The following is a 20,396-nucleotide window of genomic DNA, read 5'->3' on the forward strand; positions in this document are numbered from 1 at the left end:
ATTTAATCTGGCTACGCACTGTTTGACTGACAAGGAAGGGTACCCAACTGGTCAGCTCCAATTTGATTTATTTTTAAATATGTTATAGAGTAGTCTGAAATAACGGACACGTATTTTTTTTAGCTGCTATCTTATCTTATCTTAATCTGGCTACGCACTGTTTGGCGGAGTTCTTGCTGAATAAGTGTCTTATAAGCAAAAAGGTACGTTTTATAAGAAACTACACAGATACTTACAAGCCATAGACATCGATATGGGCGTGGACTTATTCGATTTCAATCCGGCTACGCACTTTTTAGGGTTCCGTAGCCAAATGGCAAAAAACGGAACCCTTATGGATTCGTCATGTCTGTCTGTCTGTCTGTCCGTCTGTCCGTCTGTCTGTCCGTATGTCACAGCCACTTTTTTCCGAAACTATAAGAACTAAACTTGGTAAGTTGATGTATTCTGTGAACCGCATTAAGATTCTCATACAAAAATAGAAAAAAAAACAATAAATTTTGGGGGTACCCCATACTTACAACTGAAACTCAAAAAAATTTTTTTCATCAAACACATACGTGTGGGGTATCTATGGATAGGTATTCAAAAATGATATTGAGGTTTCTAATATCATTTTTTTCTAAACTGAATAGTTTGCGCGAGAGACGCTTCCAAAGTAGTAAAATGTGTGTCCCCCCCCCTGTAACTTCTAAAATAAGAGAATGATAAAACTAAAAAAAATATATGATGTACATTACCATGCAAACTTCCACCAAAAATTGGTTTGAACGAAATCTAGTAAGTAGTTTTTTTTTAATACGTCAAAATCCCCTAAATACGGAACCCTTCATGGGCGAGTCCGACTCGCACTTGGCCGGTTTTTTATCTGAATTCTTGGTGAATAAGTGTCTTATAAGCAAGAAGGTGTGTCAGCAAAAGTTTATTTTTCCACTTTGCAAATCCGTGACAACGCGACGTTAATATGCTTTAAAGTTGCCGTCAATTGAAGTTGCTAACAATGTAAACAAACCATTCAATGAAATATCCATATTCTATAACTTGTTCATTGTTTTATTGTTCAGGACACAGTTGTCGGTAAGTATTGATTGATTACCACACGGATTTAGCAGTTATTTGATAAGGGAAAATGGAAATCAAAGGCGTTTTAAATGCAAGGTTTGTTTACATTGTTCACAATTTCAACTGACGGAGACTTTAGGCAGAGATATGATTGTGACTAGATGTCAAAAAAAAAACAAGAATTTGTCACTATTCGTAGTGTCTGTTCGGAAAGAGAAGAGTCGTGGAATGTATTGGGCACCATACATTCCACGACTCTTCTCTTTGCGCACAGACTACACAGCAAAACCTATACGGTCGCCATCTCTAAAATACTTTGACAACCGCATTCCAAAATTAAAAACTATTGTCAATTTAATTCGCTGGCTGTGGATGAGGTCTTGGTGTCAATTGGCTGAGCGCTGGAGTATCGCTCCAGGGGCCGTGAGTTCAAGTCTCAGCCAATCCAGTAATTTATCCACTGTTAAATTTTATTCTAACTTTATTTCGATATGTTCACAGGATCTCTCCCACGGGAAAGAGAACGTTCCAGTTCCGTGCGTGAACTACTATGACTCGTCATTACCAGAGTTCTGTTCATACAACACAGAGCGCACGCCCACGGCCGGCGTGCCTCTCAACCTGGACCCCGAGTTCCTGTGTGGATGCGACTGTACCGACGACTGTGCTGTAAGTGTCATGTTAGAGTCACTAGCAGAGTGTTGATACAACACAGAGCGCACGCCCACGGCCGGCGTGCCTCTCAACCTGGACCCCGAGTTCCTGTGTGGATGCGACTGTACCGACGACTGTGCTGTAAGTGTCATGTTAGAGTCACTAGCAGAGTGTTGATACAACACAGAGCGCACGCCCACGGCCGGCGTGCCTCTCAACCTGGACCCCGAGTTCCTGTGTGGATGCGACTGTACCGACGACTGTGCTGTAAGTGTCATGTTAGAGTCACTAGCAGAGTGTTGATACAACACAGAGCGCACGCCCACGGCCGGCGTGCCTCTCAACCTGGACCCCGAGTTCCTGTGTGGATGCGACTGTACCGACGACTGTGCTGTAAGTGTCATGTTAGAGTCACTAGCAGAGTGTTGATACAACACAGAGCGCACGCCCACGGCCGGCGTGCCTCTCAACCTGGACCCCGAGTTCCTGTGTGGATGCGACTGTACCGACGACTGTGCTGTAAGTGCTGTTATGTCAGAGGCAAAATAGTCCAAAGAAATGAACGACTGTACACCTCGAATAAATAGATGGATGACAGACAATCAGTAACTAAAAAAATAAAACAAAATACACACCAATTTTGCCGGAAACATACGCCTGCTCGGTGCCCGCGCTTGCGCCACCTAGCGGTCATATTAGAGAGTGAACCTTCTGTACCTAGTACTATTATTTATTATTTGATACAGGGCAGTGACATGTGTTATATGGTGCCAATTTTTCGGTACGGTACAGGGACTTAGGTACAGCTGTCGAATTCCAGGCACCATTGTTTTCTTTTTAGGGTTCCGTAGCCAAATGGCAAAAAACGGAACCCTTATAGATTCGTCATGTCTGTCTGTCTGTCCGTCTGTCTGTCCGTCCGTATGTCACAGCCACTTTTCTCCGAAACTATAAGAACTATACTGTTGAAACTTGGTAAGTAGATGTATTCTGTGAACCGCATTAAGATTTTCACACAAAAATAGAAAAAAAACAATAAATTTTTGGGGTTCCCCATACTTTGAACTGAACCTCAAAAAATTTTTTTTCATCAAACCCATACGTGTGGGGTATCTATGGATAGGTCTTCAAAAATGATATTGAGGTTTCTAATATCATTTTTTTCTAAACTGAATAGTTTGCGCGAGAGACACTTCCAAAGTGGTAAAATGTGTGTCCCCCCCCCTGTAACTTCTAAAATAAGAGAATGATAAAACTAAAAAAAATATATGATATACATTACCATGTAAACTTCCACCGAAAATTGGTTTGAACGAGATCTAGTAAGTAGTTTTTTTTTATACGTCATAAATCGCCTAAATACGGAACCCTTCATGGGCGAGTCCGACTCGCACTTGGCCGCTTTTTTTTTTCTTCATACACTTCTACTAATAATAATAGCAACCCTTTTTTGGTTATACTTATGAAGTAGCTTAATAGATAGATAGATAGATAGCGTTTATTGGTAAAAAGTAATATTTTACATGTCAACAGTTAATTTAAATACTAGTTAAAAGTACATTATTTATGTCTAAAAGTAATTTACATTTAACATTAGGTACCAAAAAAATATACACTTCATCAGTATAATGAGAACATTCTTAATATATTTTTTACTTATACAGGACAAGTCCAAATGCGCGTGCTGGAAGATGACACTAGAGGGCGCTCGCACCATTGGTTTGGATACGACCGAAGTTGGCTACGTATACAAGCGGCTACCCGAGCCTCTGCCGTCTGGCATCTATGAATGTAACAGCAGGTCAGTGCCACAACTAGTATTGTGTACAGAATTCCTACCCAGATTGACTGAATCCCAGTTCGATTAGCAACGCGAAAATGACACTAGAGGGCGCTCGCACCATTGGCTTGGATACGAATGAAGTTGGCGTATACAAGCGGCTACCCGAGCCTCTGCCGTCTGGCATCTATGAGTGTAACAGCAGGTCAGTGCCACAACTAGTATTGTGTACAGAATTCCTACCCAGATTGACTGAATCCCAGTTCGATTAGCAACGCGAAAATGACGCTAGAGGGCGCTCGCACCATTGGCTTGGATACGAATGAAGTTGGCGTATACAAGCGGCTACCCGAGCCTCTGCCGTCTGGCATCTATGAATGTAACAGCAGGTCAGTGCCACAACTAGTATTGTGTACAGAATTCCCACCCCGCCTGAATGGCAGATTGACGGAATTTCAGTTCGATTAGCAACGCGAAAATGACGCTAGAGGGCGCTCGTACTATTGGTTTGGATACGAACGAAGTTGACGTATACAAGCGGTTACCCGAGCCTCTGCCGTTTGGCATCTATGAGTGCAACAGCAGGTCAGTGCCACAACTAGTATTGTGTACAGAATTCCTACCCAGATTGACGGAATTTCAGTTCGATTAGCAACGCGAAAATGACGCTAGAGGGCGCTCGTACCATTGGTTTGGATACGAACGAAGTTGACGTATACAAGCGGTTACCAGAGCATCTGCCGTCTGGCATCTATGAGTGCAACAGCAGGTCAGTACCACAAGTTATAATGTGTACAGAATTCCCACCCCGCCCGAATGGCAGATTGACAGAATCCCAGTTCGATTAGCAACGCGAAAATGACGCTGGAGGGCGCTCGCACCATTGGCTTAGATAAAATATAGTTTTTTCACCACACCAGCTCGGAAAGGCACTTTGCACTTCAAAAACGGATAGCAAAGTTGCATTTGCTATCAGTAATTCACATGTAATCGAATGCAAATTTTGAGTTGTTTTCTTATGTTTGCTGGTAGAATTGACTTTAAATGATGATTTTGGATGATAAATATTTAATAACATTCATTTGAATTTGATTTGGTTTGATTTTGTTCATATTTTACATTTAATATTTGCTTCGGGTTGGTGTGGTGAAAAATTTTGTGTTTCACTTGGGGGCAAATGTTGTTTAACCCTCGTGCTTTGAAACCCTCGCAACGCTCAAGATTTCAATTTTGGAGTCTTTCGCTTGCTCGGGTATCAATATTAGCACGAGCGGTTAAACAACAACTTTGCCCCCTTGTAAAAACAAATAACTATTACCGTTAATATATTTTCCTTTTCTATTCCAGATGTAAATGTAAGCAGACTTGTTTGAACAGGGTGGCACAACATCCTTTGCAGCTAAAATTACAGGTACCTACTTATTTATCTACGCAATCTATATGGGGCATTATCTATGAAAAGGGACCTTATTGTCGGTGGCGCTTACGCCGCACAGCGTCGCGCGGCATTGATTTATATCGGAGCATCGTTAATAATGGCGTAAGCGCCATCGACAATAAGGTCCCTTTTCATAGATAACGTCACATATTCTGGTGCTTTTCTCAATAAAAATCATATCCGATATCCTTCTATCCTTCTTTCGCCATAAACGTGGTGTCAGGCGTGGCTCACGCCGCGATTTCGTCGCGTCGCTACAAGTACATGCGGCCCACACCAATTGTGGTGTCTAGCCATAGTAGTTGCCGCGCACCGCTACGGAACGGACGCCTGCTCGCGCTTGCGCCACCTAGCGGTCACATCTGTAATAGACGCGTTTTGTTAGGGAGTGAATCTTCTGTACCTAGTACTATTATTTATTCTGTGGTGTTAGCACGTGTAACAATGTTTCTCTATACAGGCATAGAGAAAAAAATACATAGAGTGCTCACTCCATACATCAGTTTTAGTACCAAAAAGACTATTAGCATCTAGCATCGAGTAGCGGAACTATCAGTACTGCTACTTGACAATAGATGTAGCACCGACCGGGAAGTCTTATGCTGTTGAGATAAGACTTTCCGGTCGGTGCTACATCTATTGTCAAGTAGCAGTACTGATAGTTCCGCTACTCGATGCTAGATGTAGACACTGAAATTAATAGTCTGAACTGATGTATGGAGTGAGCACTCTTGTCTTACTATATTTTCTATGACACAGGTGTTCAAAACTGCGAATCGCGGATGGGGTATCCGCGCGCTGAACGACGTACCGAAAGGCGCGTTTCTATGCGTGTACGCTGGTAACCTACTCACCGACGCTACTGCCAATCTGGTTAGTAGCTTTACTGGTTTATAATAGGGATGTTGCGAATATCCGCATCCGCAACCGCGGAACTTCCGCATCGTTTTCAACATCCGCATCCGCATAAAATTGATGCGGATTTAATGCGGATGCGGAACAGGTCGGTACAGAAACGTCTTAGCATCGGCGTAAGTGCTAGACTGCTAGGTAATTTAGTCATTAGCTAAAAAAACCTATTAGAAATTAGCAGTCAAGCGTGAGTGGGACTTAATGTACGGAACCCTTATAACGCGAGTCCGACTCGAACTTGGCCGGTTTTTTGAAATAAAAATTACTAAAATGTAATATTTGACGTTTTTTATGTACCTATCTTGACATCCGCATCCGCATCCGCGGATGTGAGCCTTTTAAAATCCGCATCCGCGGATGTCAAAAAATCGGCATCCGCAACATCCCTGGTTTATAACCTTTTTAGGGTTCCGTACCTCAAAAGGAAAAAAAACGGAACCCTTATAGGATCACTCGTGCGTCTGTCTGCCAGTTCGACCATCCCCCTCGTCCCTTTATCTCCGAAACTACTGGGTCTAAAATACACAAAATAGTTCTTTACCTATAGATGACAGGAAAACCTATTAGAAATGTGCAGTCAAGCGTGACTCGGACTTAATGTACGGAACCCTTGGAATGCGAGACCGACTCGCACTTGGCCGGTTTTTTTATTGTATTTTACGATCAGTTACATAAAAAAATGTACAAGCTACAATGGCAATAGGCAAGGATCACTAGTTAGTTTTCCACTTAAGCATTACTGCAATGTTCTACCGCCAGAGTGCAGCACTAGCGCCTTTCGTAAACCATAGAGTAACTTACACATACTGTGCCTTAAACTGTTTTTTGACAAGTTTTCACAGACAATCAAATATGACATTGATACATCAAGGCGGTTTGTTTACAAAGGGCCTACCGGGAAACGTGAAATCTAAACTCAGCCTTCTGCCTCTTTATCGCTCGAATATGCAAGAGTGATAGAGAGGTTAGATAACAACATTTCGACTCTCTCGTTTGCGGTAGACCATTAGATTGTGACCGATTGTGGGAGTGGCGCCCCCTACGCAGAGTTTCGCGTAATATTCCCTATTCAATTAAAAACAAACGAACGAACGAAGATGTAGTGACAAAAATTGAGAAAGGTATGTTGAGATGGTTTGGACACGTGATGAATGAGTGAAAGAAGGCTGACAAAGAGAGTGTATAAGGGAGAAGTAGAAAAGGGAGTTGGAAGGGGTAGATCTCTGCGGACTTTCTCCGATCAGATCGGGGAAATCCTGAAGAAAGGCCAGGTCAAGAGCACCCTAAACCGGCGAGCGTGTATGAGGAATGTTATGAAAGTAACGGAAGCGAAAGAGGTACGTCAGGATCGTAGCAAATGGAAATCCGTGGTCTCTGCCTACCACACCGGGAAATAGGCGTGATTATGTGTATGTATGAATTAAAAAAATCCGTCAATCACAGACTAACTTTGAAATACCAATTTGAAACGTAAACTTATATTTTAGGACGGTTTGAACGAGGGAGACGAATACCTCGCCGAGTTGGACTACATAGAGGTGGTCGAGCAGATGAAGGAAGGGTTCGAGGAAGACATACCAGAGGACGCCAAGAAAGCCGACGAGGTGAGTGTTACTAGTCTCATCACAATAGGCTACATGACTAATTTTCATTTATAGTATCAATCGATCGGGTTTGTTTTTAGGATAGCCTTTGGGGGATGATTGGTTGTCAGTTGTGTTGCTTAGTACCGGTTTTTGGATCCTTGAGTGACGTCGGGCCGAGTAGCTCACGCTGGAGGGTAGCGGGATCCGAGGCACGGTCTTGCCGGTGGCCGACCGCAGGAAGTTGGGGGCCCAATTGTACGACAGCCACGTGCGAGAGGCTGCCCCGCCACCTAGCGAAAAATCCTGGAATAGCTCCACCGTGCCAGTTGGCGACTGGACGGGAGGACCCGGTGGGCTATTTCAGGGGGGCTCGGGCGTCCCCGCAGTCTCCGAGTGAGCTCCTCATTGTCCGGATTAGCTCAAGTGATCCAATTGGTAAACGCAACACCTCGACAGCCATTCTTCACCCATCCCACACCCCACAAACATGAAAGTAAAAAGAAAAAAGAATAGGATTAAATACCGGCGGCACTTCCTCCCATTGAAAGTGCAACTCACCAACATCAGGGGGTTGCACTCAAATATCGATCCGGTCCACCACCATCTCGAAACCGAAAAACCGCACCTATTCTTTTTGACGGAGACGCAAATCAAAACTCCAGCGGACGCGGCGTACCTCAACTACCCAGGCTACTCACTGGAACAAAAGTTTAGAGCGCGTGCTGGGGTCTGTGTGTACGTCCGCGACGACATTTGCTGCAAGCGTCTCCGTTGCTTTGAGGCTGCCGGGTTCTCCACTTTGTGGATTATGGTTGACACGGGCTCAGAGAAAACTCTGTATGCCTGTGTCTACCGATCGCACAGCGGAAACCAGGAGACAACTAGGCTCTTTGACCACCTTACTGAGATGGCAGATAAAGCCCAACAACGGTACCCTGCGGCTCAACTCGTATTTCTCGGGGACTTTAACGCCCACCACGAGGAGTGGCTGTTCCCGTATGAGAAAACTTGCCACGCTGGAAGGGAAGCGCGCAAATTTGCTGTATCCCTAAACCTTACCCAGCTGGTAAATGTTGCGACGCGTATACCGGATGTTACTGACCATACACCCAATTGCCTAGACCTTCTGCTGACAACTGACCCAGACAGGCACTCGGTTTCGGTCGCAGCTCCGCTGGGATCATCCGACCACTGTCTGGTGAAATCCGTGTCGATCCACTCTCCTCCCGATCTCTGCCCTAGGGGCACGAGGAGAGTATGGCGATACGAGTCAGCGGACTGGGATGAGATGCGGCACTTCTATGCGTCTTTCCCCTGGCAGCAGATCTGTTTTTCTTCGGGTGACCCCTCGTGTTCTGCTGAGGCTGTTGCGGATGTGATTCGGCGGGGAATGGAATATTTTATTCCGTTCTCCGATCTATCACTTGATCACAGGGCCCAAGCATGGTACGATTCAGAGTGTGCTCGGGCCGAGGCCCTTAAGCAGTCTGCGTACCAGGCTTGGGCACTGGCCCGCGAGACTAAAGCTGGAGCACGCGGGGTTCGCGCGAAGAAGAAAGCCTTTAACTCAGCTGCCAAGTCCTGCAAACGGGTGCTACGAAAGGCTCGATTCGACCACGTCAGTCGTATAGGGGCCAAACTCGCCTCCTACCCTCCTGGTAGTAAGCGGTTCTGGTCCCTGTCGAAAGCGGTCGAATCCAACTTCTGCCGACCCACATTGCCACCTCTGCAGAAACCTGATGGTACGTTGGCCCACTCCGCAACGGAGAAAGCAAACTTGTTTGCTTCTCTGTTTGCGAGCAATTCACGTCTAGACGCAGGCTCAAAACTTCCACCTACGCTACCTCAATGCAGTTCCTCTATGCAAGGAATTGCTATACATCAAAAAGAGGTACGCCGAACTTTGCAGAATCTTGACGTGAATAAGGCTAATGGACCAGACGGTATACCTGCACGTGTACTAAAGCAGTGTGCGCCTGAGTTGTCTCCTGTACTGACACGCCTGTACCGCCTCTCTCTCCAAACTAGAACAGTGCCGAAATCCTGGAAGCTTGCAAACGTGCAGCCAGTACCCAAGAAGGGTAGTCGTGCTGATCCTTGCAATTACCGACCAATCGCCATTACCTCCATGCTCTGTAAAGTCATGGAAAGGGTACTTAATGGCAAGTTGCTGACATACCTCGAAGAAAAAGATCTGCTCAGTGACCGTCAATATGGCTTTCGCCGGGGTCGGTCTACTGGGGATCTTTTAGCGTATGTCACACACTGCTGCGGCGAGGCCATCGAAAGGAACGGTGAAGCGCTTGCTGTTTCACTGGACATCTCGAAGGCCTTTGACAGGGTTTGGCACGCAAGTCTCCTTAGCAAGCTTCCTGCATACGGCATCCCTGCTGACTTTTGTAGCTGGCTATCTGACTTCCTGAGTGAACGGTCGATCAGAGTAGTCATTGATGGCTGCTCTTCGGACCTCATGGCCATTGACGCCGGTGTTCCTCAGGGGTCTGTTCTCTCCGCAACCCTCTTTCTGCTCCACATTAACGACATGCTGCAACCCAGCATTGTTGGTTATGCAGACGACAGTACGGTTGTTGAGAGATATTTGGCTAGTTCAGGGGACAGCAGGGACAAGATACGTTCACAGAGAGAGGCCATGGTTGAGCGGATGAACCTGACCCTTAGTCTTGTTTCCCAGTGGGGGGACGACAATCTGGTCGCGTTCAATGCCTCAAAAACGCAGGCGTGTCTGTTTTCCGCAAAACGGAGTCCATTCGAACTGACTCCTTCTTTCCGAGGTGCATCTGTACCTATTACTGACAGCCTGGAACTCCTCGGCGTGGAGTTGAGTTCAGTCCTCAACTTCGGCACCTTCATTGAATCTAAAGCACAGACTGCGGCCAGAAAGCTGGGCGTCCTAAATAAGATGAAGCGATACTTCACACCTGGACAGCTTCTAACACTTTATAAAGCTCAAGTCCGATCGTGTATGGAGTATTGCAGCCACCTGTGGGACGGCTCAGCTAAATACCAACTCGCTGCTTTAGACTCAGTGGAGCGCAGAGCCAGGAGGATGATTGGTGACAAGAAGCTAACGGGTAAGCTTCAGTCTTTGGCCCATCGGCGGAAAGTCGCCAGTCTGTCGGTGTTCTACAGATTGCACTTCGGGGAGTGTGCTCAAGAGCTACACGAGCTTATTCCACCGTCCCCATTCTACCATCGGACTTTTAGACGCACGGCCGGTTTCCATCCTTACTTGGTAGATATTCCACGAATCCGCACGAAGCGCTTTGCTTCCTCTTTCCTTATGCGCACTGCCAAGGAATGGAATTCCTTGCCGGCGTCTATATTTCCGAGCTCATATAACCCGGCAACCTTCAAATCAAGGGTGAACAGGCACCTTCTGGGCAGACTCGCTCCATCGTAGGCCACGTCTTCGCCCCGGCTAGTCTGTGGCCATGAGTAAGCCCATTTTTAATAAAAAAAAAAAAAAAAAAAAAAAAAAGGATCAAATGTCTATATGGGACCCATTGCATTAAAGTAACACAAAAGTCAGAAATTGTAGTCAAAGGCCGACAGTCGCACTTCACTCGCGAAACGCCCTATACAAAACGACAAGGGATCGTGACGTCAAGGTCTCTGGGAGCCCATCTTGTAGTATGGACAAAATAAGAAAATTGCGTTTTATCTGTTCTTAGGAACCATGTCATCGATTTTAATAACAAGAAAAACTGCATTCAAATATTTAAAAAAAATACTGTACTCGGCTCGGGAATCGAACCCGGGCGTTATGAAAACCAAAACAAACTATTTCTATTTAGATATCAGAAAGTCAAATCTAATTTGAACCTTAAATCGGATTGCTAAGGGTGAAATTCTATTGGCGCGTATGTGGTAGATAAATCGTACTATGCCCGGAAAAGGGTAAAACATGTAGTTTTTAGAGGATTAATTTTCGAAACGTGCCGGTCGGTTTCATTTTAGAACATACAAGCACTTTATTTCTAAATTCGAGGTCTTTTCTTTTAATATTTTTAATTGTTTTTTGTAGGTCCCACTTTATCACGGTACATTATTAAACTAAATCCTATTAAATAAAAACTTTAAAGTTTATCCCTTTGCCTAGTTTAACGTTATTTTTGTCTATAATAGGGTTGATCAACTTTTTCTTGTCACTCTAACCAAGGTTTTAATTTTAACAAACTTGCATGTTTATGGTAGTTAAAGTCTGGCCACGTTAGCTTTGCACACACTTGGCAATAAGAATGCATTATGTGTTGGCGGCCGATCATAAAATAAGGCCGATATCGTAAAGTTCCTGTGTAATGTTTTGACGGTAGTCACATTAAACCAATATATGCCGATATATAGGATAGGTCCGTTCCTACGTTAGGTAGCTTCAGATGCCCGACGGACTAACTGTCCAGGGGCCCGTTTCTCAAAAGCTTGTTACTTGTAATACAAGTGGAAGTCCCTGTCTAACAAAATCTGTCAAAAAGTGACATCCGCTTGTATTACAAGTTACAAGATTTTGAGAAACGGGTCCCAGTCCGTAGACTCAGGGTACGAGACAATAATGTTCACGTTTTATGATATGCCTGGGAGTTTCATGATCTGCCTGATTATACGAGCGGCCGCCGACACATACATATACCTGTAAGCTCCATACTTGTAATGAAAACTTCGCGTGGTCCGAATCTATAAGTCCATTATATTTATACGCCATCTACTAAGCATGTTACTATATTGCTTTACAATATTTTTCTAAAAAACTCTTACTAGGGTCATTGCCCTAGTTTCCGTCCATGCTCTAGTTTTCGTCCACTTGACTTATTAGCAAATAATATTTTTGCGAAACATCATTTTATGTAGATAGATATATTGTTTCGATGTTAAGAATTGCAATAAGTCCAAATTTGTGCTGCAATGTAGGTTTATATTGAAATTTCGTCAAGTGGACGAAAACTAGAGTTGGACGAAAACTAACGCACCTACCCTATCACTCGTACGTAAGTCTTGTCTCTTGGGTGACGGGACAATATCGGCGATAAGAAAAGTTGATCCACCCAGTAGATCTTGAGCCTAAATGTGACGTTATCTATGAAAAGGGACCTTATTGTCGATGGCGCTTACGTCGCACAGCGTCGCGCGGCATTGTATTTATATCGGAGCATCTTTAATAATGGCGTAAGCGCCATCGACAATAAGGTCCCTTTTCATAGATAACACCCCAAATATGTATTGGTCTTACAGCTGGCCAGGGGCTGCCTCTTGCAGGTGAGAGGGGATTATTTTTTTAACCTTTTAACCGCCGTAGAATTATTCATCAAGCGTGCTCGTGATGCCGGCGGTGAAATGAGCCCGATTTTGTATGTCTTATATTATATCAGTCTACGGCGGTTAAAAGGTTAATTTATGTATACCCTGAATGTGACGACCTATACACGTACATTTGTGTGTGTTTATTTTCACCTAAATACCTATATACTTCCGCATACCAACTAGGGTTTTTCATTATTTTAATTGATTAGAGTCAAAGAGAGGTGATTGTAATAGAGAGGTGTGGTGGAAAAAACGTGCCCCTTAGTTTGACATCCTAAACAGATGGCGCTGTACTGCCAAAATGTCAAACGTCAACTTTTGACAATTAGAGTTACCGAAATGTATGTAGCTGTACACCGCCATCTCGTTCACCTGTCAAATTCGAAGCACGAAATTGTCTTAGATTTTATCATAGAGAAAAAAATACATAGCATTGTCAAGTAGCAGTACTGATAGTTCCGCTACTCGATGCTAGATGTAGACTATGAAAATAATAGTATTTTTGGTACCAAAACAGATGTATGGAGTGAGCACTCTTGCCTTACTATATTTCTCTATGATTTTAAGCATCTTACTCAACATTTGATTAGAGGGATACACCATTTTTTTGCTAAATCACCACAAACCAATCAAAAGTCATCGGTTGTAGGTACTTTTGCCATACTTGTGTGCATGGGTAATTATACTAATAGTGTGAACACAGCCGCTGTTGACAGGGACACGCAGTCTAAAGATGGTTCATCTGTGTTAAAATTGGAGAATTAGAAAAGTATTTAAATAACAATAGGGTATTAGACTGTATTTAAAATAAATTATTTTACACCATGCATGAAATAAAGCACCAGAAGATTAATAGAGAAACGTAGACAGCAGTTATTTTTAGACACAATTTCAAAACCCGTATAAAACTATAAAGAGTAGGTAATTTGAGTGTGACGTTACATGTGTTTCATATAAATTCCATAGTAGCAAAATCGTTTTGTCAGTTCGAAAAAAGAAACTGATTTGACTAGTAGTCAAATACCCTATACTATTACCAATACACTAACAATACTGTACTACATAATGCCTTTGAGTCTTATCCATTTATTAAAAAAAAAAACACGTGGATTGCAAACATGCTATTAACCTTTTAACCGCCAGCAATTTTTGATCGAGCGTGCTCGTGTCGCCACCGACAGTAATTGTACCACGCAGAGTAAGGTTGGCATAGTTACGCGAGTTATAAATGTGCTGTAAAAACCAAATCAGATCTTTGTCTTATTTATCAGACTGTGGCGAAATGAGCTGGATATGTAATGTCTTATATATCAGACTCTGGCAATTAAAGGGTTATGGATGCTTGCAACTCCAGGGGTGTCACAAGCGCGTTACCGTTTTCCCATAACTGGCGCTAATGTTTGGTCTCCATACAGGATGAGAATGAGTCGTCATCAATGTCGTCATCTTCCGAGGAGGAACCGGAAAAGCAAGATGGCGACGACGACTTCCGGCCCGCCATGCCGGCGAGGCAGTACACGCCGTCTGAATACAGGTAACTTATACTTCCTCAACCTCATACGGGTGAGCTTCCACTACACTGCTAGGAAGAACTTGAGTTATAGTTTGTAGCTTTCTAGTAGACCCCGAAGGCTTATCCTATTGTCTATTGTTCAGTAAAACCGCACGTGCTACTTACCTGCAAAAAAGGGTCCTAATTATTCTATTTGGCACCTGAGCGCGGGCTAGTCCAACGCTCAAAAAGCCAGTGTAGGTGCGCTCTCCGATAACGCGCCTTTGTTACGCATCTCGATGACACATTTTAGACTGGTTCTGTAGCGTTCGACTCGCCGGCACTCAGTAACCGAAGTACCGATTTTTTATGCAGGTGGTTGTGGCACGTGGCACGAGCGGTTTTTCTTAACAATAGACAATAGGATTAGCTTTCGGGGTCTATTAGAAAGCTACAAACTATACTAAAACTTGATCAAGCAAATCTTGTCAGTAGAAAAAGGCGACAAATTTGAAAAATCGCGGGTTAGCAACACTACGTTCCGATTGTTCGCAAATCGCGTGTCATTTATAATTATATCTTATCTGTGGAACTGTTTTGTTTACATTTCATCGTTGTTCGTTTATAGGAAACGAAAAAAATAACATACTTTAGTTTGCTTTACGTTGCTACTGACATATCCAGCTTGACACACTATAGTACTACTTACTTTTACTTTTTAGGGTTCCGTGCCCAAAGGTTAAAAACGGGACCCTATTACTAAGACTCTGCTGTCCGTCTATCTGTCACCAGGCTGTAAATCATGGACCATGATAGCTAACACTTGATGACACTTGAAATTTTCACAGATGTAGGTATTTCTGTTTCCGCTATAACAACAAACAAATACTAAAAACAAAATAAAATAAATATTTAAGTGGGGCTCCCATACAACAAACGTGATTTTCCCCCGTTTTTTGCACAATGGCACGGAACCCTTCGTGCGCGAGTCCGACTCGCACTTGGCCGGTTTTTTCTGCATATTTACTAAACTAAACACTAAGGGTTAACCGGTTAAACCTGGAGTTACCATTGTTACCAGTACAATTTGACACTGGGTTAACGGTTTAACCAGTTAACCCCGGGTTAGTGGGATGGTGCAAGTGGCACTAAGGTACCAGTTTTTTACGAACATTAATTGTGATGTTATCTATGAAAAGGGACCTTATTGTCGATGGCGCTTACGCCATTATTAACGATGCTCCGATATAAATACAATGCCGCGCGACGCTGTGCGGCGTAAGCGCCATCGACAATAAGGTCCCTTTTCATAGATAATGCCCCAATTCACTAAAATGATTGTATGTTTTTAGCAAGCGCCTCCGTAAGCGCGAAAAATCCAAGAAAGTGAAGGAAGAAAGAGAGAAGAAACAGAAAGACAAGGACGGCAACGAAGACTGCATCACCATCAGCGACGACGAAGAACGTGAGTTATTTTATATTGAGAATTATAGTTTGTCAAAGGACTGTCTCATTTGAAACATAGACAGGGAGAATCATACTATCTTTGTCTTACACTAGTACTAGCCAAAAGAAAAGGATGACTATAGTTTTTTAGGGTTCCGTACCCAAAGGGTAAAAACGGGACCCTATTACTAAGACTCCGCTGTCCGTCCGTCCGTCCGTCCGTCCGTCTGTTACCAGGCTGTATCTCACGAACCGTGATAGCTAGACAGTTGAAATTTTCACAGATGATGTATTTCTGTTGCCGCTATAACAACAAATACTAACAACAGAATAAAATAAAGATTTAAGTGGGGCTCCCATACAACAAACGTGATTTTTGACCGAAGTTAAGCAACGTCGGGCGGGGTCAGTACTTGGATGGGTGACCGTTTTTTTGCTTGTTTTGCTCTATTTTTTGTTGATGGTGCGGAACCCTCCGTGCGCGAGTCCGACTCGCACTTGGCCGGTTTTTTTTGTTCTTATTTACTGACAAATTTGGTTTGACCAACTAGCTACCTATATTATTGCTAATATTTTTTTTCCTCACAAGTGTGTTGAAATACGTCGTATGAAACACGTGTGCATTGGTCATTACACACATCGGCTTTCTTGTTACAATATCGCCTCGTGTGTAATGACCAACGTAACACACTTGTATCACAATGTACTATAATTATGAAGAAAATCAAAGTTTTTCTTAAAACTGTTGTAAATGCTGTAATAGTTATTTACGATACAAGTGTGGAAAAGAGGAAATTCGAAAGGAGTGGCGATAAATTAAAACACGACCGAATAGTATAAACACTTTAAACTCTCGCGTTTTGTACACATATTTAATTACACAAATTATGGAATTATTATGGAATTGAAGGTAAAAACAATTAAATTATATCGCGGTAGACCCGTTTATGTAATTAAATACGACCGAATAGTGTTTTAAATCGACACGAGTTGCGAATTACCTATTCGCACGTGTATCGTACAACGTTTTACAGTACACTGGCGTCCAAAAGTGCATGGACATGTTTCAACCGTAATATCTATCCATGCACTTTTGAACGCCACTGTGCATATGGCACTTTAAACACGAAAAGTGGCCTTTCCCGCACTAGTTCGGGAAAGTAGCACCATATGTACCAGGGATGTTGCGGATGCCGATTTTTTGACATCCGCGGATGCGGATGCGGATTTTTAAAGGCTCACATCCGCGGATGCGGATGTCAAGATAGTACCATAAAAAACGTCAAATATTACATTTTAGTAATTTTTATTTCAAAAAACCGGCCAAGTGCGAGTCGGACTCGTGTTCTAAGGGTTCCGTACATTAAGTCCCACTCACGCTTGACTGCTCATTTCTAATAGGGTTTTTTGGTTAATGACTAAATTACCTAGCAATCTAGCACTTACGCCGATACTAAGACGTTCCTGTACCGATCTGTTTCACATCCGCATCCGCATTAAATCCGCATCGATTTTATGCGGATGCGGATGTTGAAAATAATGCGGAAGTTCCGCGGTTGCGGATGCGGATATTCGCAACATCCCTGATATGTACTGTAGAATAATAATGGAAATATTGTCAGTGAGAGAACCGGCTCACTTCTCCGCGCAGGCCGGCATGGGCGGGAAGGGGTTCATCTCAAAATACAAGTAAGTTCCTTCACTCGTCTCTGAAAAGTTTTAGGGCTTATTTAGGCCACAGTACAAGAACAGTAGTGAATCTTCATAGAAATGTGCCGCTGCAGGCTTGAATGTGTGCGTGCGCGCCGGGCGCCGTGTACGCACGCGCTGCCACGCACACATTCGCATAATATACGGGGGAATACGGTGGCGGCAGTGTGGGCCGTACCGCGACTGTGATCGCGCGCATTCGAGTACGCTCGCATTTCGGTTTAAAGATGTTTATTTCTCATAAGAAATTACATTTCACTTACACGAGAAATATATGTATACTAACTTAATATTATATGAATTAGTAAACAGTGAGCTCGGACATGGGTACATACCAGTTTGGGTAGCATTATTATTAATCAGCATTTGCCTGCTCTTACCGGCCTTAATTTAACCTCATTTATGAATTGATAGAACATTTAATTATATTATATAAATAGAAACCTAGTGCTACTCATAATACGCAAATAATATTTAACTAAAAATAAAAGTGACAACCCTAAGCGCCAACGCAAGAGTAGGTAAATAACTTGCCGAGCGGCCTTAGATTCACTACTATTCTTAGTGTACTGTGTTTAGGCGGCGCGCGAACTCGCATGCGATTTTAGTTACATTGCGGACCATTGAGGTTACAATAATTCAGCCGACCGATCAAATAACGCAATGTAATAAAACTAGCATGCGAGTTCTCGCACCGTCTAAATGAGCCCTTACAATTTTTACAACGTGACATAATGGAATGGATACATCTGGTGCTTCTTTTTAATGGTAGGATCATATATGCCGTCGATTCAATGAGATAAACATAAAATAAACTTTAATAACAAAACTTCCGTGAGACAAAGACATAGTAAATATATTAAAAACATGTCGAGCGTTTTTCGACTTAAAATACGTGAGTGACCCGTTTTTAATATATTTACTATAAAATAAACTTGTCTTGAGTTTTTAAGATCTTGTTAAACACTCTTCTATAAACCATTTAAACCGTCCGATTCGAGACCGAGGTTACCAAGAAACAAAATAAATATGCCTTTTATGACATGTCAGAATATAATAATATTAATAATAATGATTTAATTGTAATTTAATTTATTTTATTTATTTGAATTATGTTGATTATTATAATAGTGTTTTATTTTACTGTAACTCATGAATATTATATTAATGAATTGAAATTGACTAATTATAAGTATAAATTTTTGACATATAAAGTTTGTAATTTTATGAATAAAGAAATATGAAATATGATAGTCTGTCAACCAATTCCGTCAGTAGAAAAGAGCGGCATATTTAAAAAAAAAGTAGGCGCAAAGGGTTCATTATCCATAGAAAATATGAATTTCGCGCCTTTTTCTACTGACAAACTTGTTTGACCGGCTATAAATATTTTTTACTTACGTAAAATCTAGAAAACTGTTTTTTATTAACAATATATTTTGCGTGTAGATCTGTGCGCACACTATTCGGCAAAGACGAGGCGTGCTATATCATGGACGCCAAGGTTCAGGGCAACATCGGCAGATATCTCAATGTGAGTAACACACTCGTGTGATATACGACCTCGCCTCTCTCGGCCTTTAACTTACTCACGTGGACGCCAAGGTTCAGGGCAACATCGGCAGATATCTCAATGTAAGTAACACACTCGTGTGATATACGACCTCGCCTCTCTCGGCCTTTAACTTACTCACGTGGACGCCAAGGTTCAGGGCAACATCGGCAGATATCTCAATGTAAGTAACATTATGTAGTTATGGCTAAACCGATTTAGAAAATTATTTTCTTGTTTTAAAGTGTATACTGAAGAACACACTTTAGTTCTATTGTGAAACCTGGAGATATGTATCTTCTAGTTCTCTTCAAATAATATATGCACAGACATACACACCGCTATAGAACGGGCGCCTAGTCGTGCTTGCGCCACCTAGCGGTCATATCTGTCGTAAAAGACGCGTTTTGTTAGAGAGTGAATCTTCTGTACCTAGGTACTATTATTTATTCTGTGCTTATAGTGATGTAGTTGATTATTTTTATTTTAGCAAATAAATTTCAATTTTACGTTCTTTCCTTTCGGCGACATTTTGATTTTAGTAAAACTGCTGGTGAAAACCATAAAAATGATGACCGGATTTGTCGGTTCTTTACTTGCTAAAAATATTAAGTATAACTTGTGCTTTTGGTTTTGGAAAGCACCTCTTGTCACAGAATAAATAACAGAAGATTCACTCTCTAACGAAACGCGTCTATTACGACAGATATGACCGCTAGGTGGCGCAAGCGCGAGCAGGCGTCCGTTCCGTAGCGCGCGGCAACTACTATGGCTACACACCATAATTGGTGTGGGCCGCATGTCATAGACTAGGAATCCTCTAGACGGAGTTTAGAGCAATTATTTCATGAAACCGATGCTGCCAAAAATACGGGGGTGCGGGGGACGAGGTGAGCGAGTCCCGTGCCGTGATTGGTCCGTTCAAAGACACGGACCAATCACGGCACGGGATTGACTCGAAGATGGAGTAAAACTACCGTATATAGTGGCAGAGGGGGTAGCGTTACTATGCTCAGTCTAAAGTCTATTTTTTTATTCGGTAGACTGAAATGACAGTTAATAGTATGAAATGTCATTTCATGTTCATACTATTAACTGTCATTTCAGTCTACCGAATAAAAAAATAGACTTTAGAGTCTTGTCTGTGGCCGCATGTACTTGTAGCGACGCCACGAAATCCCGGAGTGAGCCGCGCCTGCTCTTGTTTAGACTTTGAGAAATCTTTTTTTTTCTACGTCCAGCACTCGTGCACTCCAAACGTGTTCGTGCAGAACGTGTTCGTGGACACGCACGACCCGCGCTTCCCCTGGGTGGCGTTCTTCGCGCTCTCGCAGATACGGGCGGGCACGGAGCTCACGTGGAATTATAACTACGATGTGGGTTCCGTGCCCGGGAAGGTGCTGTATTGCTATTGCAACGCGCCTAATTGTAGGGGGCGATTGCTTTAA

General features: G+C 42.9%; 1 protein-coding gene across 1 annotated transcript in view; it reads left to right on the top strand.

Annotated features, from left to right (window-relative positions):
- LOC134660417 (uncharacterized) overlaps positions 1 to 20,396 on the top strand; it is a 68,385-nt gene extending 47,989 nt beyond the window's left edge. The window contains exons 34-43 of the mRNA XM_063516157.1: positions 1,564 to 1,731; positions 3,381 to 3,517; positions 4,844 to 4,907; positions 5,694 to 5,807; positions 7,334 to 7,450; positions 14,164 to 14,282; positions 15,593 to 15,705; positions 17,309 to 17,375; positions 18,846 to 18,930; positions 20,190 to 20,396. Of these exons, the coding sequence (XP_063372227.1) occupies positions 1,564 to 1,731; positions 3,381 to 3,517; positions 4,844 to 4,907; positions 5,694 to 5,807; positions 7,334 to 7,450; positions 14,164 to 14,282; positions 15,593 to 15,705; positions 17,309 to 17,375; positions 18,846 to 18,930; positions 20,190 to 20,396 (1,191 nt within the window). The remainder of the gene's footprint in view (positions 1 to 1,563; positions 1,732 to 3,380; positions 3,518 to 4,843; positions 4,908 to 5,693; positions 5,808 to 7,333; positions 7,451 to 14,163; positions 14,283 to 15,592; positions 15,706 to 17,308; positions 17,376 to 18,845; positions 18,931 to 20,189) is intronic.

This window comes from Cydia amplana, chromosome 27 (genome assembly GCF_948474715.1).
Source record: "Cydia amplana chromosome 27, ilCydAmpl1.1, whole genome shotgun sequence".
Classification (NCBI taxonomy): Eukaryota; Metazoa; Arthropoda; class Insecta; order Lepidoptera; family Tortricidae; genus Cydia; species Cydia amplana.